The 22439-nt window shown below is 52.4% G+C and overlaps 1 protein-coding gene across 9 annotated transcripts in view; it reads left to right on the top strand.

Moving 5' to 3' along the window:
* The window catches only part of PRKAG2 (protein kinase AMP-activated non-catalytic subunit gamma 2), a 279884-nt gene that overhangs the window by 53412 nt on the left and 204033 nt on the right, over positions 1-22439 (top strand). For 7 of the 9 annotated variants that reach the window (XM_044765712.2, XM_044765711.2, XM_070516698.1 and 4 more), the window contains exon 2: positions 20319-20390. In XM_044765712.2, the coding sequence (XP_044621647.1) occupies positions 20319-20390 (72 nt within the window). Of the gene's footprint in view, positions 1-1713; positions 1793-20318; positions 20391-22439 lie in introns of those variants that run through there. The other 2 variants (XM_070516647.1, XM_044765713.2) reach the window with 1 other exon arrangement.

Below are 22439 nucleotides of genomic sequence, written 5' to 3'. Positions count from 1 at the left end.
ATCTGCCTAGTAATAATGACTTCAGCTCGTTAGTCACCCGTGAGTTAGGGCTGCGCTGTACAGATTCCAGTAAATAAGAGAACAGACACCCGGCGAGGCAGTCGGAGCACAGCCAGCCCCATCGTCTGCAGGCAGCGCCCGCAATTACCCCACCGCAGTGTCGGGGGGGGCCAACTTGGTGGGGGTCCTGGCAGCCCAGGTTGGGTAGAGCAGAGGGCTGCAGAGTCGGGGGTCCGCGCTCTCTCCCAGTGCGTTCCTCCTTTTCTTTTGGGTCTAGGGCGCCTGTGGTTTGGGAGCTCCTAGGATAGGGTTTCACTGCTTTTGGAGAGAGAACCAGACACAGAATCATGAGCTAAGGAGAGAGATGAAGCACCAAGCCTCAGAAAGCTCTGTGGGGCTGGTTCTTTTCCCATAACCCAAACAGCTCATGTTTTTTGACCTTAAATACAGACATTCTCCTTGATGTGCAAGCTGCATTGACTGAGTCACATTCGGAGTCATACTTTCACGACCGGAAGTAAAACTGGGGCTGACCCTTGTGGGCATTTGGGGTGTTCTGGGACTTCCAAGGTGGAAGGGAGACCTGTGTTGGGGAAAAGATCCTAAGGAAACAATCAGAATGCTCCCCTGGAGTCACTGAGTGTGGGGACAGTGCACAACACTCCAGTTAACCAGGGCCAGCACCAGAATCTTCCATGAGCCATGTTGGGTGCAGGACTCTCTTGGGAAGAAAAAGAGATGACAAAACATGAGGTCTCATGCATTAAGGCAAAAAGGCTCCCTCCAGATGAGACCCTGGGACACTTCCCGCCACTTTGCCCCGCCTGCAGCTCTGGGGCTGGTGGAGGTGGAAGATCTGCCTTACACAGACCAGAGCCGTCCTACAGTAATCTCAAATGCCTAGGTACCTGCCCACCCAGTGCCTCTTAGCAGAGCCGGGAGACCTGTGAAGACATTTCGAGGAATATTTTCACCAATAAGGATCAGAAGGGTGATGTCTACTCATTGAAAAACTAAGTTAACTATAATCCTTTAACTGCCATTAGTACTACCTAATACTTCCCCACCCAGCTTTGGCAGGAAACAAGGTGAGTTTCCTGGGTAACGGAACCTCTCCCCTGTGAAGAGTACTTGACATCTCAGAAGCCAGGTGAGCTTTCCTATTTCAGACTCAGGACTGACCTGATAGGGAGTCTGCTTGTGTCCTTGGAGGGGTGTCCTTGGAGGGGTGTCTGCATTTTAGAAGAGAGCAGGAATTCGTGCTTTTGAGACCCAAAAGACAGAGAAGAAAGGGAAGCTTCCAGTACCCAGACGCTGGCCAGAGAGCATGGCACGGCCCCTGCACAGACCCCCAAACACACGGGCAGGGTGGCAACCACTCCTTTGGAGTCCCACGGGTGTCCTGATGCCCCTGCTGCTGACCCTGTACCCACTTGGGGCTGGGTGGCGGTGGAAGAGGCTGGACTGGGCTGGGGATTCGTCCTTTCTGAACGGGTTGTCCACTCGGATTCCCAGAGCTTTCTGGCCCCTGGTGGGATTCGCCCTTCATGTTAGGCCAAGACCCAAGCCAGGCATTTACCCAGAACCGGCCAGGCCTGGCTCAGAGCTTGCTGCAGGCATCTGTCACCACCCACTCGCTCTGAGTCATCCACACTTATCTGCTCAAATCACAGAGCCTTGAAATGCGCTTACCAGTTGGTCTTCCAACACAAATCCGGGGGGAACACTGGAAAGAAGGATGGGTCCTGGAGATGGAGAGGAGGCGCATGCTCCCGTCAGTCCTGGGGGTCAGGTAAGGGGGCTTTGAGGCCCTGCTCAGGGGCCTGGGAACCCCTCTTTTCCAAGTCCCTCGGGAGAGTCTCAGGACACTCCTCCAGGCTATGCCTGACCCCTCGGTGGTCTCACTGGCAGCTGTTTGACAGCTCTCCCCAGAAGGACATGCTCTTCCTCCCGGCTGCCCAGAGAGAGGGCACCAGGCCTTGGCTGCTGCACTTGCAAGCTTCATCCCTGAGGAGAGACCGCGCCGCCAAGCCTGGGAGAGGAGGGAGGGTCACTCTTGCCTGTTTGGTTTTCCTCTTCACCTCTCCCTCCTTCCCCAGTCCCTGCTTGGGAGAGGAGCACCTCTTCCCTCCACTGTCTCCTAAGTGGGGAGGAAAGACTTCAGCCAGTGAACCAGAGCCCCAAGTGTTTCTCCAAGTGTGGCCTATTTCACCTGCACCGGCGTCTCCCAGGGGCTTCTGAAAATGGACCTTCCTGGGTCCCACCCCAACGCACTGAATGGGAATCTTCTGGGTTCTCAGCAGCGTCTCATATGCACTGAGGACTGGCTTTGCAGGAGAGAAGAATTTGTCCTTAGAGTGCATTGAACTGGAGTCAACCTTTTCCCCTCTGCTCATTTACCTAAAAAGAAGACTCTATACCTTCTTGCCCAAGGTCAAACTAGGCATCAAGTCCAGCAGTTTCCCCTCAAATCATCTTTCTCTAATTTCACTCATGGAAAAAGATAAGGAAATGATTGTGCTGTTGAAAAAAAAAAATTCAGGGAGTATTTTTCAGTAATCTCAAATGCCTAGGTACTCTGGTTAATCCAGGGTCTCGACTGAGAGCTGCCAGCCCTGCCTTGTCTGGAATGCTGTCGGAAAACTGCAGTGCTGTCGCATGCACTTAACAGTGAAATAAACCTGACGTTGCCTAGCCTCTGACAGTGGAGGCTCCTTAGGGTCTCAGGACCACCCCTTTGACAGAATCTGGAGTGCCAATGAGGGAGGATGTAGGGTTGGGATAAGCTAGCTGTGGTCCACGTTCTTCATCACATTCATATCCACCATGTTCTTGGTGCTCGGTGATCCCTGCACTTGCTAGGTGGCTGGAGGGAAAGGGGCGGTTTATGGAGAGGTGGTGGGGGATCACGGCCTCAGCCCCTGAGTGCCGCTAGGCATCCCCTTCCCCACCCCTAGGGCCTTCCTTTATGTCTAGGGCCCCCACTCCGGTCCTCCCCGGACTGGCCTCACCCAAGCACTTTTTCTGTCTGACCATCTCCACCCCATCCGCATTTCTCTCTTCTCTCTCCTAGGCCTTCAGGGCCTCTTCTGAGATCAGCTAATCCAACAACCTACCAATTCAGAGAAGGGGTGTGTTTAATGAGTTCTCTCTCCCAGTTATCTTTTAAATATTGCCTTGACCCAAGTAAGGGGCCTTTGGATCGGCAATTTAAGCACCTCTGTAGGTTTGTGACATCTCACACTGTTGGGGATTTATCTTTGGGAGAAATTGGGCTTTTGGTATCCAACATATCTTTCCTCCTAGATCTGTAGCAACTGTGCATCTAACCTGGGTTCTGGAAGGTGAAACACTGGCCTTTTGGATCCTGGGTGGGGAAGAAGGGGCAGACGTGCCCTCCCTGACAGGTGTAACAGGGTGATCCGGCACCAAGAAGGCAACTGAAGCCAGAGACTTTTGCTAGAGAATAAAGGATAGTTATGCACAGCACAGCTGCTTCCTGAAGGTTCCACTCCCACTGAGTGAAAAAGCACATTCCGTATTCCAGGGCTGATGACATGGACATCTGCTCCGTGTTCTGTAGATTGCTGGTTTTTCTTTCTTCTCCCCTATGGGTACAGGGATGGGTGGTGGTTGACCGGTCACTTTTTGGTCAGCTTCACTGACATAATTTACAGACAATAAAATTCACCAATTTTAAGTATACACTTAGACAGGTTGTGATAAATGGACGGTCATGTGACCACCACCACAATCTTGATATGGGACATTTCCATCACCCCAAAAGGTCCCTGTGTCCCTTTGCAATCTGTCCCCTCCTCCAGCCCCGTCTTGAGACTGAGGGCGGGTCTGTGTCTTTCCTGTGAATGCCCTCTATCCAGCACCATTCCAGACACACGGTGGCTACTTAAGAGAGTTTGAGTGAATAAATTCATCAGTGGCTCTAACATATTTTTTAAATCCCCCCCAAGATTCCTGGTTCCTTCTATTCATCCTGAGTTTTGAAAGATTGTCTAACAAGCATTTGTTAATAAATAATTTTTGCATTTAGTCCTTCCTGATGCCAGCCTTCTGATCAGCGCTAGATAGTCAGTGTTACAGAGTTGAAATTCCAGCTAAAAGCAGAGACTCGCTGTCCTCATTGCTTATGCAGTCACGAGCAAGTGTGCAGTTTCCTTTCCACTTTTCCAAAGACTGGCAACACTGCAAGAGCATTCATTGCTATTTTTGTTATCTCCCACCCTACACCAGAAGTCCCCAACCTGCATCACCCCCCGCCTTTTTTTGTTTTTCATTTTTTTTGGAATAAATGAGGAAGTCAGCCCTTGAGCAGGTTAGGAGCTCACCTGGAGAACACCCCAAAGGCTTTCTCAGTTTTAGGGACTTTTCCTTGTCCCTAACTTTGTCACTAAGGGTTCAGAGTCCCTCCATCCTGCCCTTTACCTGTAAGTTTGGGATGGATCTTGGCAGGTTTGAGGGTTTAGTGGAACCTGCTTCTTTCTAATGGAAGCTCTGAGAGATGATTCTATGGCTCACCTCTGGGCTTGCCCCTAAATGGTGGCATCTCGCCCATAAAGTCAGTCAAGTATCTTGAAGTAACAGTTAGCGTTTTCCCAGTGATCGTCATGCCTCACTGTAATCTCTTGATGTGTTAGCTCAGATGTGTTAGGTGTTCATCTGTATATGTTCGCTCATAATCTGATAGGCACTCCTATGATTCCCATTTTAGAGATTAGAAAACTGAGACACAGAAAAATTAAGTAACTGTCACAAGATTACATCCCTTTCTGCTACATCACATCTCTTGCTACAGCACAGACTAACCCAAAAGTTAGAAACATGAGTTGGGATCATTACGGGTCTCAGGGTTGCCTGGCTCAGCCCAGCACTTCTCACCTGGGTTCCTCCTATGCTGTCAGTCAGATGGTGGCTGAGGCCGGAGTTCTCAGGTTTCTCTACCCTGCGTCCGGCGCCTGGGCTGGTGGCACAGCTCCGTCTCCGTGCTGCCTCTCTGTGTCGCTAGCTTGAGCTTCCCCATGGCGTGGTGGTCTCAGGGCCGTGGGATTCTTAACACATGGCTGGTTTCTCCCAGGAAAGATTCCAAGAGATCCAGGAGGAAGTCTCACCACCTAACTCGGAAGTCACACGGTGTCACTTCTGCTGTGTTTCTGTTGACCTCAACAGCCCAAACTTGAGGGATGGAAGAAAGACTCAACTTCTCAATGGGAGACATGAAGACATGAATGGTGGCCTTCTTGGCAGCAAACTACCACACAGCCAACGTGCACACTGTACTTCAGGCCACCTCACCAGTGGCCTGCGGACTGTGACCGTGAGCCGTGCCGAGGAGCTACACATCATGGGCGGGTTGGATGGACACACCGTAAAACAGATTTCCTCAAGTTCTGTTCTATTTTATTAACAACGACAACAAAGCCTGTTTGGACCGAATTGATTTCAGGACCTGGGTCCTACCTGCAGTTGCAGAAACACTGTCCCACGCAGTCCTTACTCTGTGCTGTGATGGCACACCGAAGATTAGATAAACAGGTGCAGATGTAGGTTACACAGATACCATTTCTCACTGATCCAGCAAAATCCAGAAGTTTGGCAGCGTCATGTATTGGTGAGGTTGTGGGGGAAACAGATCCGCTCCTGCCCCACAGTTAGGAGAGCAAAACGGTCCCGTTCCAAGGAGGACATGTTCCAGCATCTGTCAGAAATTGTAAATGCGTTGCCATCTGAGCGGTGGTCATACTTCTGGGAACGTGTCCTGGAAATATGAAGATGGACAAAATTCTCATCACAGGAACTGGTTAAACTAGAATGTTCCATACAAGGGAATAGGCCGCAGATATTCAAAGAATCCCAATGTGCTGATATTGCAAGATCTCCCAGATAGGTAAAGCGATAAGCAAGGTATGGAGCAGAATATATATGACAGGATCCCTTTGTAGGAGAAAGAGGGAAAATACTCGATGTATGCATTTGCAAAAAGTAACTCTAACTGGATTTGCAACTACAAGTTCTTACTTTGGGGGCACGGCGTGGATGGGGGAGAGGGTGGAAGAGGCCAACGTCCAATTATATGTTGTTTTGTTTTGGCTTTTGAATCCTATGAATTTACTTCTTATCCACGTACTCAAAAAAATTAGTTGGATGACATAGCTGTTGCCCTCAGAGTGCGCACAATCTCCAGTCACGTGTTGCTTAACGATGGGGACACGTTCTGAGAAACGCATCGTTAAGCGATTTCATCATCGTGTGCACGTCCTAGTGTGTCCTTACACAAACTAGATGGCACAGTCTACCACACACCTAGGCCATATGGTACTAATTTACGGGACCCCTGTCATAGATGCAGGCCGTCGTCGGTGTCGTTATGTGGCGCATGACTGTATATGGAGATAAAATTTATATATAAATGGTGAATGGACAAGTCTTGAGTGAGTTTATTTTAAACTCCCAAGTATTAATAGGCACTGGAGTGAGGGATCATTTCCAACTGGACTCGTTAGAAAAGGCTTCGTAAACTTGTGGGACTGTAGCTAGTTCTTGAAGGGTGAGTAGGCGATACGGGGATAAGAAAAAGGGGAGGTCAGTCCCAATAGGAGAACGTGGCGTCAGCCAGCGCTCCTTCTCAAACTGTGTGACGCAGGAGGTGAAAGAACTTTCTGGTCCTGACAGTGGATCCTTAAACTCCAATGTGAGAACCCCTGATGTAAAATTCCATTCAATCAAAAGATTTTCAATTGTCAATTGTCACGGTAGAGGAATTCTGCCTTCCTAAGTGCTACCTTTAAAATCGTTTGTACATAATAACCTTGAACTTGTGGGGGTCGGGAGCCCCCAATCTGAAGATGGGGAGGGATGGAGGGTGTGCTGTGTGACAGCGCACAGGCAGAAGAGTGTGGCAGGAGAAAGCAGAGGGTGAGATCAGGCTGTGTCCTAGGAGGAGTCAAATGCCAGGCAAGGGGTGTGGCCACTTCTCGCACAGGCGGAGGGACCTCGGAGGGTTTCAGTCAGTGGTAATTCTTTCCTCCAAGCGAGGCACACAGACGGTCAAGGGAGAAGCGGCCTACGCGATCCTTTCATTCTGTCCTTAAACCATGAAAATGGGGCAGTGTGCACACCAAGAGGGGACCACGTGGGCAGCTGGGAGTGTCCCTGGCAGCTCCGGTTCCTCCCGCACCGCCTGTGGGGTTTCCCTTTCTTCTCCATGGACCTCCCCAAGGATGTGCTCCTCTCCCAGATCAGTGTAGGACAGACCTTTGGGAAATGTCCGGCACCTGGATGGTCAGAGTCTGCTCACTTCGGGCACAAGGACCTGAGACGTAAAGCTCTATGTTTCCAAGTAGGGGGAGGTGTCCCCAGGACCTCGTAGGCTCAAAGGGCAAAGATACATGGTCCAGAGGCTTCCAGGAAACTCTGATGGTGACCAGGAGTGAGAACGAGAGGGCTGTCATTGCCAAGGGACAGACAGTCCCAAGGGGTCCTCTGGCTCTAGGAATATCCCCACAGGACCTGACCCAGAATCTTCTGTGCTTTTTCAGTGAGAAAGAAAGGTCCCAAAGCACTGTAGCAGGGAGTAGATGAGAAATGCCGAGGACACCCGCAGGGAGCTGTTTCTTCCTAGCCCCATCCTGGCCCAAATGGAGGCCCAGGGACACATCCTGCACACAAGGACATCTCGGTGACAGGTCCTCCTAGGAGATGATGACTTTTAACCCAATCCCTAGGATATGAGAAGCAGCCTTTTTTTTCCCCTTCCCTGAAAAAACAAAACCACAAACAACCTCTGTGTTTTGTACCAGACTCCCTGCTGGAGCAGCAGCTGATCCAGAAGTTTCTGCTCTTCTGGTGACTTTGGCCTCGTGTCCAGCATTTTTCTCCCCTCCCCTCCTTATATAATGAGCCCATCCGGAATGGAATGGGTTTGTTGGCCACAAAAAAAGAAACATAAAAAATTTAAAAACATAGCAAATTCCCTGTTTGGATTCATTAGTGCTGTGGTTTGTAGCCATGGGTCCCCGACCAGGAACCCCAAGCTATTCTTGTGCCCACTCTCTCTCCAGCTGGGCCCTGAGACTTGTACCCTCTTCTGAGGCTGCCTCGTGACTCTGGCCAGCACCCGCTTCCATCTGGAGTGGGAAGGCCAGAGCCCTCAATACGTGGTCCACACTGGCCAGCTTGGCTGAGAGATTGGGTCCGGGTTCTCAGACTTTCCTCCCAGCCCTCTTGCTGCCCGACCCCGGCTGGTTCTTTCACCTCTGGACTTTTTTATCTTCTCTGCCTGAAGGCCAAGCCCTGGACAAAATGCCCTCAGCCTCAAGACCCTGAATCTGGGTGTGGGTGTTGCACCTGCTTCCCTGTGTTCTGGAAGGATGGGGAGCCGTGGACACGCAATAAAGTGACCGCTCCAGCCTCTGTCCCCATGTGGACTGATGACCACAGGCCTTTTGGGGGAGCTTCAGTCAGGCCCCTCAGCTAGACTGCAGGCTCGCTTCTGTCTCCTGTAGTAACGACAAAGGGTAGATGGGTGAACACGGTATGAGGGGTAATTGGGTGGCCATGTCTAACTGTTTGTGGTTATTACTGTTTTTTTTTAGTTAATTGACTTTTTGGGGGGCAGTTTTAGATTTATAAACAATTGAGCAGAAAGTACAGAGAGTCCCAATATATGGCCTTCCCCTACCCGCCAGTATCCTCTGTTGTTAATGTCTTGCGTTAGTTGGTACATTTGTTACAATTGATGTGCCTGTATGAACACATTATTGTGAACTGAAGTCCACAGTTTATGTTGGGTTCACTCTTGGTGTTGTACATTCTATGGGCTTTGACAAATGTGTAGTGACGTGTACCCACCATGACAGTATCAGAGTAGTTTCACTGCCCTAAAACCCCCGGCCCCTGCCTGGTCATGCCTCTCTCCCCTCAACCCCTGGCAGCTGTGACTTACTGCCGCCTCTGGGGCCTGACTCCAGGGTGCACCTACCAGGGGCAGTGTGACCATCCTGGCTGTGGGGCCTAACCTGGGCACATGGAAAGGAGTCCTGTCATCTTGGTGCTGGGAGGAGGGATGGCCTAGAACATAATGGAGATGGGGAGTGAGTTTCTAACTGACACAGTGAGTGGGGGCAGAAATCTGTTCCCAGGTCTACCACAGAGAGGGCATAGGCTCAGTTCGGCTTCCTTTTTAACAACAGGAGCTAAATTAGTAAAAAGGACCAAAGAATAAATTTTTAAAAAGAGCTAGCCACTTGACCATTTTGAGTGTCAATAACCTGCCCTGTGGGGACTCTGGCCAAGCATGGGGGCCCCGGAAGCTTCAGTGGCCACCGGGCTCTGTAGGAGGGCATGAGGTGCTCCCGGGGCATCTCTCTTCTACCTGAGAACTCCGATTTCCCACACGGAGTGCCCAACCTGGCCCTCGGCAGGTCCTGCCCTGGAAGGAAGCGGAAGTGGGCAGACACCGTCTCTTGGACCCGCTGGTCTCCAGTGCCTGCTGCATTAGACCTTAGCAGGAAGCACCTGGAGCCCCACTATGCAGAGCGCCCATCATCCTTCAATTGGCAGTAGGACACTAAGGTTTCTGTGGTTCTGGAAGGTTCTCAGAGCAGCTGCTTACCCTCCTGGCCATGATCACAAGCATGGAGGGTTCCTGGGAAGTAACAAATTCACATAAAGCTGACGAATGTCAAGGAAAGGCCATTTGGAACAAGAGCTTTGTCACTGGACGCCAAGAAGCCAACAGAACATACATTAGAGGATAGCCTTGTATACTAATTTCCATTGACATGTACTGTGCAGCCAGCCCTGTACTGGGGGCCTCCATCAGCACTGTGCCTCTGTAAGAGAGTTGTTGTTACCATCTTATGTGATGGAGACATAAGCTAGAAAGAGCATGGTGTGATAGAAAGAGAACTTGGCTAGAAGTTGCAACAGCAGGATTTGGTTCTGGCTGGGTCACAGCTCTGCTACGTGGCTTTGAGCAACTTGCTCGAATCTCTCTGGACATCTGTTACCACACCTGGAATAGAAAGGGATTGATTTGGAAGATTTTTTCCAACTGTAACATCCTATGACTGTGTGATTCCATGGGTTTAGGCATCAGGAGACCAGGAGGTCTGCACCTGGGCCCGGTGGGCACAGGTACTGACAGGTAGCACTCTGTAGGGCTCTGGCTGGGTGGTGACCCCCGAGGGTATAACTACTGTTGTGGGTCTAGGGGTGACCTGGGGCTGCTGGGCTTGGCAGGAGCCAACTGCCCACAGTGGGTCAGAGCAGCGGTGCCCACTGCTCAGAGGGCAAGGGGAGGGAGAGATGGGGTCGGAGGAGCGGCTAAGGAATTGCCCACCTCCCCATGACAGCGAAGAGACGTGATTCTCTCTCTCTTACTCCATGCATATTTCTGGGTACAAAGGACAAAGAGAGGTCAGAGGGCTTCAGCCAGGACGGAGGAGAACAGGTGGTGCTCATCATTCTCCACGCTCGTGACCTCTAGAGGGACAGAGGGTCAGCTTCTCTCTGCTCCCTGAAATCTCCGTGTACTGCTTCGTCGTTCATGCAGTGCAGAATCGTTCGGACTGTTTTGTCCACAAGGCAGTGAGATGTGCACTTGTGTATGCTTGTGTGAAAAATTGAAACAAAAATTTTGTGAAACAATGAGATGCGTCCTTATTTTATTCTAATTCACATTTTAGTGGTTGTGTAATCCACTAAATCGACTTCATGATCCACCGGTAGGTTAGGACTTTTGGTTTGAAAACTGTGGCCAAATGCTGGTGGAGCAGCCAGCTCACCCGGGGTGACATGAGGGTGAGCGAGCCGAGGAAGGCAGCTCTCCTCCCTGTGCTCAGTGCAGGAGACACATGCTTCTCAAGACCCCAGTGTTTGCTGCTTCAGTCCATAACGTGCTGGCACAGAGAGCAGATGGAAGACACAGGTGGGGATGGAAGAAGCCTTGGGCACCTGTGGAAAGGGTTTGGGAACACTCCTTTGGTATATGGGTTTATAAATATGGACATTTGATATTCTGAAAATTCTGAGCGGAAACCATTGCAGACTTCAGCTCTTGGGCCGAGTCCCAGAGCCACAGTGGGTGGGTGGCTGGGAGCAGAAATGAGGTCTCCAAGCCCTGGCTCTTGGACAAGATCCTCCTGCGTAGGGGAGGGTGTGTCTTGGAGCCAGCCCACAGCGCTGTGACCTTATAAAAATGTTCCCTGGGTGCCCAATTTTATTCTAATTTGTGGTGTTCCCTCCTGCAGTTTGTCTTCAAGCATAGACCCAAACCGCCTGTTTTTTCCCTGCGGTGCCAGCACTGCCTGTGGGGCATTGGGCAGGGCAGGTGGGGAGGCCGGCTGTCTAAGGCCACGAGTCTGACCGTGGCCATTGGGTCTGTGGGGAAGACCCAGCAGCACCTCCATTCTCCCTCGTGGTTGGGTTTTTCCTTCATGAAGAGGACATTCAAGTGTGGGAGCACCAATGACCAGAGTCGTCCAGCTGGCCAGGCAGTGTGGGGCACCCTCAGAGGGTTCAACACCAAGACTACCAGTCTTGGTTGGTGGTTTGGCATTTTATTTGTGGGTAAATTAACCCTCTCCAGAAACCCAGACTTGGTCTTTTCAGACCCTATCTTAAGGTTTGTCTTAGTAAAATTGTAGAATGTCAGAGTTGAAAACAACCCTAGAAATTAAGGGCCATCTGTCCTCTCACAGATGGCTCACTCAGTCTGTCCTTGCCTTCAGAAGGCCTAAGTGACCCAAGATGTCCCACTAGGACGTCATGCCCTTGTCATAAGGTCCTTGTGTTTACTGCCCTCTGAGCTGCCCTCTGTCATTTATACTTTGCTGTGAATGAGCACATTAGCACCTTTGCCAGTATTCATTTTGTTTGGGAAAGACAAACTTTCATTTGAGTCCGGCCGAGTGCCTGGTGCTGAGGAGGAGTGAGTCACTCAGGTGAATAGGACGTGGTCCTTGCTGTCAACTGACTGTGGGTGGTCAGAGGGAGAAAGGCCTTAGTTATCACACGGATGCCGGGCAGAAACTCACGTGACACTTACCAACAAGTGACGTAAGAGTGACTGCCCCCGTTCACAAGCGAGGCTCCAAGAAATGAGGCCATACTGTGACTGTGGGACTTTTCTAAGCCTGCTGTTCTCCTTTATGTACTGGAAACGTTCTTCCATGACAGTGAAAATGGGCCTGTTGAGGCTGGTTCCTGTTTTTCACTGAGCACGCCCATATGGACGACCTTTCACATCCATCTGTATCCTCTCATCCAGTCATTTCCTTTGGGGATTTTATGTGGCCCTTGGCAAAGTCGAGGCTCTGCTGTCTGTGCAGAGGCCCCTGCCAACCGAGTGGGCCTCACTCACCTTCCCAGGGCAGCTGAGAGCCCGTAAACTGCCATCTTCCTGCCCCTAGACTCTCGTCCAAGGTCAGCGCAGGGGGAGGAGGTCCAGGACTCCATGTCAGTTGGGGTTCTCCTAAGAAACTGAACCAAGAGGCGAGAGAGAGAGAGATCCTATATGAATCTGTAATATACATATATGAATATTAATATGTAATATTAGTATACAGGGTTGGCCTGGTGGCGCACCAGTTAAGTTCACACTCTCTGCTTCAGCAACCAGGGGTTCGCTGGTTCAGATCCCGGGCGCGGACCTATGCACTGCTTACAGAGCCATGCTGTGGTAGGCATCCTACATATAAAATGGAGGAAGATGGGCACAGATGTTAGCTCAGGGCCAATCTTCCTCAGCGGAAACAGGAGGATTGGCAGCAGATGATAGCTCAGGGCTAATCTCCTCAAAAAATAAATAAATAAAGGGAAAAAATTTTTAAATTAATATCCATATATGTTATATATCCTTAATGTATATTATTACGTTGCTAATATGTTAAGTATACATAATGTATAATTAGCATATAAATACATTATTATATAATATATACGTATTAAGGGATTTGTTTTAAGGAATTGGCTCATGCATTTGTGGGGCTAGCAAGTCCTAGATCCATGGGGCAGGCCAGCAAGTAGAAACTCAGGCAGGAGTTGATGCTGAGGTCTGGAGGCAGAAGCTCCCTCTTCTGTAACATCTCCCTCCTTCCGCCACCTGGCTTGGGTCTAAAGTCCTGCCTGTGGAGATTTGGATTGTTCTGGATTGAGGCAGCGACCCGCAACAAGGCTGTGCCTGTTGAAGGGAGCTGGAAGACGCCTGTTGGTGGTCTGTGGGGAGAGGGCTGCAGTAGACCGTGGGCTTGGCTCCTCCCTGTGTCTCCTGGGCCCTCCCTAGGCACTTGCCGCCCTCCTCACTGACCGTCAGCTGACCCAGACCCCCGTAGCCTCCACCACCCTGGCCCTCCCACTCCCTTCTGGGGGGAACTCGGGCTGGAAGAAGACAAGAAGCTGGGTTGATTAAAGTTCCTAACCCTGAGTGGTTAGCAGAGGCTGGACTCAACCTGGCCTGGGGACATCTGCCTTTTTTTTTTTTAAGGAACATTAGCCCTGAGCTAACTGCTGCCAATCCTCCTCTTTTTGCTGAGGAAGACTGGCCATGAGCTAACATCCGTGCCCATATTCCTCTACTTTATGCATGGGACGCCTGCCACAGCATGGCTTGCCAAGTGGTGCCATGTCCATACCCCGGATCCAAACTGGTGAACCCCGGGCCGCCGAGAAGCAGAACATGCACACTTAACTGCTGCACCACCGGGCCTGCCTCGGGACATTTGCCTTTGAGAGGTCACTTGAGGGGCTTGAGCTAGGATGGGCTTGAGAGAGGGCCCTGGGAATTGGATGAGGGGCCCTCAGGCCCCCCAGAGTGCAGGTCCCTGGAGGCCAGGGCCGAGGCCCCTTCCCTCTGCACCGCGTCCTCCACTGCAAAGCCAGGAGACCGCAGGCACCTTCCAAGCTTCCCTGTAGCTCTGGTCAAGCAGAGGCTGCCTAAGGCGGGCAGGGCCCAGCTGCCTTTTAGCAAGACGAGAGCAGAGTCTCGAGGGGGAGCCCACACCTCGTAATCCCTCTTCAGAGCTGCATCCACCGGTTACTCCTCCTCCCGTCTTTCTGCTTGGGAGACGGATGGGGACCGCTCTCTAATGGTGAGAGTCTCTGCAGAACCTTCTCAACCTGATTCCAGGCCTACGTGAAGCATGAGAGACGGTCATCAGGCACCCTTGGCCGTGGGGCATCTGAGCCACCTGTGGGAATCAGTGGGACCACCAGGTGGATGGGAGGCGGGGAAGGTGGCCGCAGGAGGGAAAAACAATGGTTTTCTTTTCTTTTTTACGTCAAGAAGTCTCTCAGATGGCAGTCAGAAACCATGATGCCATCATGGTTTCTGTGGAATTCATGAGACGTCCAGAGCTTCTCCGAGAGTTAAGCTTAGGCTTTCTGTGACGTGGCCGCGTCCCTCCCCCGGTGCCCAGCTCCAGTGGTCCAGGTTGGCTCTTGTTTGTTGGAGGCGGTTATAGAACGTGGATGGTCATCAGAGGCTCCGTTTAACTGGGCTCTGGTCCCCCCTGCCCCCCGGTACCGAGAACCATCCGTTTGGCGGTTTTGAGAGAGTGCGTCACGCCAGGCAGTCGGGGGACACCTCATTTGTGCCCCCACCTGAGGGGCTCGCAAGGCCCACACCTCGGGAGGCGACCTTCCAGCCACGAGGTGCAGACGAGGTGAATCGTGCGAGCAGTTCACCTGAGTTCGTGACAGGGCGGAGGGGAGGCGGGTGGGGGTTCCATGTGGGGACCTGAGTGACCCGGTACCTGTGGTTCTGAGGACCCGGCTTTTCCAGAATCGCCCAGTGCCTCCCTCTGCGGGGACGTACCTGCAGTTGTCCTGACGACCCAGGTGCTGAAGCTTGAGAGACCTTAGAGATTGAGGAGCCAGAGGCTAGCCCTTAAGCGGGTGGAGGTGCACGTTAAGGCAGCCAGATGCGCCGGCGTCCCCGCCTCACCGGTGAGGGGTCCCCGAGGAAACGGGCCGCCCTCGCCCGCTGCTGTGGCCCCTGCTCACGGAGACCCTGCCCAAAGCCCTGAGCTTCGAGAGCAGTGGGGATTATCTGGTAGTTTGAGAAAAGGAGAAAATTACTTTTGTGACTAATCACAGAAGATGAGAAGATGCAGTTTATTCTCACCAGCAGTCCTCTGTCAAAATGCTCCTGGTCCACCTGCTGTCGAGTTCCACAGGTGAAAACAGAATGTGTGGGCTAAACGGCATCTTCCAAATTATCGAGTCAAACCCTCTCATCTGACAGACGGGAACCTGCGTTCAGACGAGCCCGGGATCCCCCAGATGGTAACCCATGGAGCCGGGCTGGAGCTCGGCCTCCCGGCTCTGTCTTGTGAACGGCCGTGTTCCTGCCTGCGGGGGATGCTGGACAGTGTGTGCCTAGACAGGACACTCGGGCAGCTGTTCCGCAGCCCAGAGTAGCTCCAGGTGTGGCTGGCGCTGTGTGTCCTCGGGTCTGCACAGCGAGAGCGGAGAATGAAAACCATCCTGGATGTGTTCCTTCCTCGGTAGGAATCAAACCCCTGTTAACTTCACAGGAATGTTCTGTCGTGACCCTGACATTTAAGACCCCTCGTTGGCCCTCAGGTGCAGCCAGGGCCCTACCGCTGGCAGCTGTTCTTTTTGTCCCGTATGTGACTTTCCTCAGCCCTCTTTCTGGGGTGTCCCAGCTGCGTCAACAAAGGAGTTCTGTGAGACAAAGCATCAGAGATGCAGAAAGGGCAGAACTCTAGCTCATCCATACACGCTCACTTAGCACCTCCCGTCGAGGGTAAAGCAAGAGTAAAATAGCCCCCGTCCTTCAAGAACTCACAAGTCAGTTGGCTGTAGACAGTATAAAGTTCATTCTCTTATGGAGAAATGTTGGGATAAGTGGTGGGGGTGGGGCCTAGGGGAGCTGTAAATAAGACCCTGAACTATACAGAGCGTAGACATGCCAGAAGGTGCAGTGATTGCATTTGGTGCTGGATACTTGATACTTTTCTGTTCTTTGCAGCATCAGCGTGAATGCCTTTCGGTTAAGAAGTAAACCTTAGGATTAAGTTCGGTGTACTCTGCTTTGGCAGCCCGGGTTTGGTTCCCAAGCACTCGGACCTACACCACTCATCTGTCAGTGGCCATGCCCTGGCGGCAACCCTCAAACGAAAAAAAAAGAGCAAGAGGCCGGCCCAGTAGTGTAGTGTTTCAGTTCACATGATCCACTCCTGAGGCCAAGGGTTTGCCAATTTGGATCCCAGGTGTGGACCTATACACCGCTTATTAATCCATGCTGTGGCAAGTGTCCCACATATAAAATAGAGGAAGATGGGCACAGATGTTCGCTCAGGGCCAATCTTCCTCAGCAAAAAGAGGAGGATTGGCCGTGGATGTTAGCACAGGGCTAATCTTCCTCAAAAAAAAAAAAAAAGGTAGACCTTAAAGAGAAAGTTAGTATGGTAAGCTGCCTTGGGAATGAATCATTGAGCTGTACAAATCCTCATCCATTCTTCCTCTTCCCCTGAGGTCTCACTGTGCCAACGATACTCGTTTTGTGTGGAAGAGCTCTATATTTTCACAGCCTCTGACACCAAGTTGGTTTTTGTTGCTGGCGCTGAGCCACCCCAAGGAGGTGGTGGAATTTAATAGAAAGAGGCTGAGCTGGGAGTGGGTGGACCTTGGTTATAGGCCCTGCTTGCTAGTGTCTGGTTGTCTGGCCTTGGGCAAGTGGCTTAACCTCTCTGACCCTCAGTATCTTCATCTATAGCCTGGGATGATACCACTTGCCTTTCCTGCTTGTATGGGCTGCTCTAAGGACCAAATGAGGCAACGTTTGGAAGATTTAAGAAGGACATACCAATGGCAGATTAATGACAGCGTTGTTGCTGATACTTTACTTTTTTGTGGTAGACTTTTGGCTTTTGCCTGAATTTCTGAATAAGAATAGGGATGGGGACTAAAGGAACTACTTTTTAGGTCGGCTCACATCTCGGGAATTTTCTCAAACCTGGGGCTTTTCTCTTTTGTCCTGATGCTTTCTTGGCAGGTGACTTTATCAGCCCAAATCCTGAAAATTCCCTTTCCCCAAGGACCCTGCTACTCATCTCCAGAGTGTGTGGTCAAGGTGCAACACAGGGTTTGTGCAGCTGATGGCAACCCCAGACCATGAAGCTATCTCTGGGCAGAAACCAGGTCTGAAACTTTTCTTGGTGCCTCAATATTCCCAGTGAAACGCCCGCTGAGCACCCAGGAAGGGCCTGACTGGCTGGTGGCGGAATGAGGAAGTCCAGGGATGGGGCGAGGAGTGGACAAGGTGGTGAGGAACGCGTGAAGCTCTGGTGGGAGTTTAAAATTTAGAAATTGCATAACAGGGTGAGTTCCGGGAGCCTGGGCCTTCTGGAACGTCAGCTGGGCTCAGAGGCGGGTCCCAGTGGCTCTGCCAGCTGAGTCTCGTGGCCACAGCTGCAGTTAGCTTGCCCACCCCTGGCCTCCAAGGTGCGCGCTGTTTCTTGGTAAGCTCTGGGAGCCGAGAGCTGAGATTAGAATCATGGACTGTGGAATGTGGGCTGGAGGAGCCTTCCAGCAAGGCCACTGCTCTGGCCAAGGGACTTCCCTGTAGGGATGCTTGACTGAGCACGCGCCAGTGCCGAGCCCCGGGCCTGGCAGGGGTCGGTAGGTTTGCTACCTTCCTGAGCTCTCTCTGGTGGGAAACAGCTGCACGGGACCTGCTGCAGCTCCGTCCTGGTGGCCGGGGGGCGGCAGGCGGCCTGTGACAGGAGCCAGCCCGAGTCCCACTCTCGGCTCTTCGGGGCAGTCTGGGCCTGAGTCATTCACCGTGTGGGCCTCGGTTACTGGAGCGTGATGGTTCCATGAGGAACAAATGAGTGTTTGTGAAAAGACCTTCGTGCGTGGAGACCGCCATGCTGAGCAAATGTTAGAGGGTGATGATTATTTGAAACCAGAGAGGAATGTTCTCATTAAACTGGGAGATCAGTGCCCACACCCAGTTCCTCCTCACTCCTCAGTGACCTGCAGCAGGGGGGGCCTGCCGTCTGCCAGTCCGTCGGCACAGTCGCCGCATCCCCGCACGCTTGCTGCTGGGGGAAGGGGTGCTTTGTCCAGGAGCTGATCCAAGCCCTTTTGCGCACCTGCTGCACGCCGGGCAGATGCAGGCACAGAACAGCAAGATGAATAGCTTTCCCCTTGCCCTGGATGGATTCAAAGTCTACTTAGAGCAATAGACTGATAAATGATCCCGATAGAGTGTGTAAGTCTGTAATGAAGGTACTGTGGGAACACAGATCAGAGAAGAATTAATTCCGCCTGAGGGTGGTCCGGGCCAGAGAGAATATTTGAATTGGGCTTTTCATGACAATAGGAGTTCCCCCTGTGAACTGGGGTTGGGGGGCTGAGGGTGGAGGGCAGGAAGAGGTGCAAAGCCCAGAGGGAGGGAAGGGCTTGGAGCAGTTGGAGAATAGTCTCAGAGATGTTTGTACGCTTGTGTTACTTTGCTGGGGCCGTAACAAAGGACCACAGACTAGGGGCCTTAAACCACGGGAATTTATTTTCTCACAGTTCTGGAGGCTGGAAGTCCAGGATCAAGGTGTTGGCAGGGTTGGTTTCTTCAGAGACTTCGTAGATGGTCTCTTCTCTCTGTGCCTTCATATTGTCTTCCTTCCATGTCTGTGTCCTAATCTTCTCTTGTTATAAGGACACCAGCCTTATTGGATTAGGGCCTCACCCATATGACCTCTTCTCTTTTCTTTTCTTTTTTTGCTGAGGAAGATTAGCCCTAAGCTAACACCTATTGCCAATCTTCCTCCTTTTTGTTTGGGGAAGATTAGCCCTGAGCTAACATCTCTGCCAGTCTTCCTCCAGTTTATATGTGTGTTGCCATCACAGCAAGGCTGACAAGTGGTGTAGGTCCGCACCTGAGATCCAAACCCGGGCTGCCAAAGCAGAACATGCTGAACTTAACCCCTACGCCATGGGGCTGGCCCACCATGGGACCTCATTTTACCTTAATTACCTCTTCAAAGACCTTTTTACCAAATGCAGTCACATTCTGCGGTACGGGGGTCTTAGAACTTCAACTTATGAATTTTGAGGGGGACACAATTCAACTCATAACACTATGTTTATAGCACCATTAGTCACAATATTCAAAAGGTGGAAGCCACCCAGTTGTCTCCTGATGGATGAATGGATAAAGACAATGTGGGCTATCCATACACTGGAACATTATTCAGCCTTGAAGAGGAAGGAGGTTCTGACCCACGCTACAACATGGATGAAGCTTGAGGACATTATGCTAAGTGAAATAAGTCAGTCACCAAAGGACAAATACCGTGTGATTGCACTCATATGAGGTCCCTAGAGTCGACAGATTCAAAGACAGAAAGTAGAATGGAGGTGCCGGGGCTGGGGGTGGGGGAGTGGGGCATAGTTGAATGGGGACAGAGTTTCTGTTTGGGAAGATGAAAAGAGATCTGGAGGTTGGTTGCACAACCATGTGAATGTGCGTGACACTACTGAACTGTGCACTTAAAATAGTTAAGATGGTAAATTTTATGTTATGTGTATTTTACCGCGATAAAAAAGGGAAAAAGAAAAAAAAAAAAAGGTTGAGGATGTCGGTTCTCCTGTGCTCCGGGTTGAGGACTGCCCAGGTGGGGTTTCTGCCTGGGCTGTGGAGGGGTTTAGGCAGATACAGGAGAAAGGGGGAGCAGGGCTGGGGGTAAAATGATGCCTCCATTTTAGACGTGACGAGTCTGTGGCCAGCTACCCCGCCCCCAGACATTCCCCTCGGCCGCTGTGTCATCTGTCTTTACTGACTGTTTTGCCACAGCCACCAGCACCCCCCCTCCCCCGATGCGGCCCCTGTCATCTTTCTCAGGAAGGCGCACATCCTTGGACCACTTCCGCAAGGTCCCCCGTTTGTCATGAGATGAAGTCCTGCCCACTGGCCACTCCCGAAAGCACCGAGATGGGGCTCCCCCTCCGCTCCGGCTTTCCCCTAGGCTTTTTCCCTCCCTGCCCTTAGTCACGGGCTCCTCTCCCTTGCTGCTTTCCTGGGTGACAGGAGGGAGTGGTTTCACATTCTGGAAGGGAATGTAGGGGGTGGTCAGGATCTCTGAGGGGGGGCTAGCGCATCTCCACCCCATCCTTCTACCCTGTCATCTATGTCCCCTCCTAGTGGTTGGTGTTTATAAGGAGGACTCAGGAAGGGGGTGATGATAACACAGGTGGAGCCATGTGCAGCCCCTGGACGAGGCCAGATGAGCACCTGAGGGCCACTGTCATTGACCGCATGCTCTCTTCCTTCCTAGGACCTGAGTTCCTTTGCCATGCCGCTCCTGGATGGAGACCTGGAGAGTTCAGAAAAGCACTCTTCTCGTAAGGTAAGGCCAGCTTTCTCCCAGCTTCTCATGGCTCACCCGAGGTGCCAAGGGGGCAGGACACCCTCAGCAAGACCCCAGACACATATCCACCCGCGCCCCCACCTGCACGTCCACCCTCGTGCCTGGCTGCAGCTGAGCCCACCTGGGATGGCTCACCTCCTGTGGCCATGTCCCTCACACCTGCCCAGCTGTCCAATTTGACAGCCTCCTGGGCTTCACTCCTTTCTCTTCTCCCTCTGGGCCCCACTGTGGCTGGCCTGACTCCGCAAAGTGGGCAGGGGTAACGGAAGATCAACAATGAGTCAAGTACCCGAGGCGCTAATTAGCACAGAGTGGAGGCTGAAAGCGTCAGTAACATCGAGGCTTGGAGGCCATTGGTGGCTTTCAGCTTGTCCTGTGGCACACGGGGCCTCCTTCTCCCGCCACGCCTCTCCTCTCCTTCACCTCGTTCTGCCCCCACCCTCGCCCCTTCCTGAGCCCCTCGTTCCCTTTCATCCTCCTTCTCACTTTTCCTTTCCTGTCTTTAGCCCACATCCTGCCCTCTCCCAGGCAGTCTGTCCTCCTTAGGAAGCGGTGTCTCACCAAGGCTGGTGGCTGTGTAGGGTCAGGCAGCCGAGAAGGAGTGCGCATCCCGTGAGGGCTGGGGTGGCCATGGCGAGGAAGGGGAGGTCAGGGCAGCCTGCTGTCGAGAGGGAGGGTGGGGCAGAGAGCTTGGTGGCAAGTCCCCCGTTACCCATGGCCCTGGTGGGAGGTGGCTTCAGGAAGGGGCCTAGCCATAGGGGTGCCGGGGAGCAGTGTCCCGGAGCAGAGATGCAGAGCCACGCTGAAGTCTGGGGCCTGGAGCTGCGAGATAGGGTGGGGGCAGGAGTTCCAAAGCTGGAAAAAGCTGGTCTAGTCACGAAGCATTTTGAATTGTACACAACTGAATCAACAAGTTGGCTCAGGCCTGTGAGGCTCGGTTGGCCTCAGCTCCCTGCCCTGAACGGGCAGCCTGATGAGCAGTTCCTGTGGCCCAGCCTGCAAATGTCTTCAGGCCCCATGTCCAGGGCGACTTGAGGGAGCCTCCTGACAGGCTCAGGGTTACCCAAGTGGTGGACTCTGTGAAGGCCTTTCTTTAAGCGAACACCTAAGAGGAATTGCAAATGCAGTAAACATACCTGACGAGGGCTGGGGCTTCACCTGGCCACCTCCCTCCAGGCCCCGGTGGTGGCCCCCAGGGGATTCCAGAGTGAAGTCTTCCTCACAAATGAGTCGAGTCCTTTCTGGGGAGAAAAGGACCGTGAGGGTTCCTGCGCCCCCAGCGTGTCCTCAGGACGTTGCAGGACATCGTAATGATGCTGTTGGGAACGTGGTCTCGCCCGCCTGTTGGTCTGGCTGGGAGAGGAGACCAGACTCCGCAGATGGCAGCGAATGTTCTGGACAGGCTGACAGCGCAGTGTGTGGCACAGACTGCAAGGAGACAGAGGGCCGGAGCGCCTGGTTACCTGGGAGGGCAGTGGTCCCTCATCTTGTGGCCTCTGGAGACAGGGCCTCGACGGAGGCTGTTTGCGTGGTGAACAGTGGAGGCGGGGGGTGCTTGGGACCTCGTTGCTCGTGACCTTTCCTTGGTCTCCCCACTCCCGCCCCTGCCCTCCCGCAGAGGGCAGGCGTTAGTTACCTCCTCCTGACCTGGAACCTCGGCAGTTCTACTTTCCGTTAGACGCGATCTTGAATTATAGCGACATAGCCGGCCTTTTGATAGCAGTCAGGCGACTGTCCACCGAGAATAATTCCCAAACTGCCTTGGAAGGGCTTCCCTCCTCACCTGCCAAATTCCACTCAAAATGTAAGCACGCCCACGAAGGAGAGCGTGGTTTAGGTTGTCCCGACGTCTAGCCCTTTCTGAGGACGTGATGATGGGAGGCGAGAGAGAGGCGGTGAGAACAGGAAATAGGAGGGGGCGCTGCAGGAGCTGCTGCTGGACCCGAGGAGGGACAGCTGGTAACGGCAGAACAGAGGCAGTGCAGGGCGTGACACTCTGCCCCCAGGAGCCTTGGTGGATTTATGACA

Source organism: Equus asinus, chromosome 1 (genome assembly GCF_041296235.1).
Source record: "Equus asinus isolate D_3611 breed Donkey chromosome 1, EquAss-T2T_v2, whole genome shotgun sequence".
Taxonomy (NCBI): domain Eukaryota; kingdom Metazoa; phylum Chordata; class Mammalia; order Perissodactyla; family Equidae; genus Equus; species Equus asinus.
Note: the sequence above shows the minus strand (reverse complement) of the source record. Positions and strands in the feature narration are given on the sequence as shown.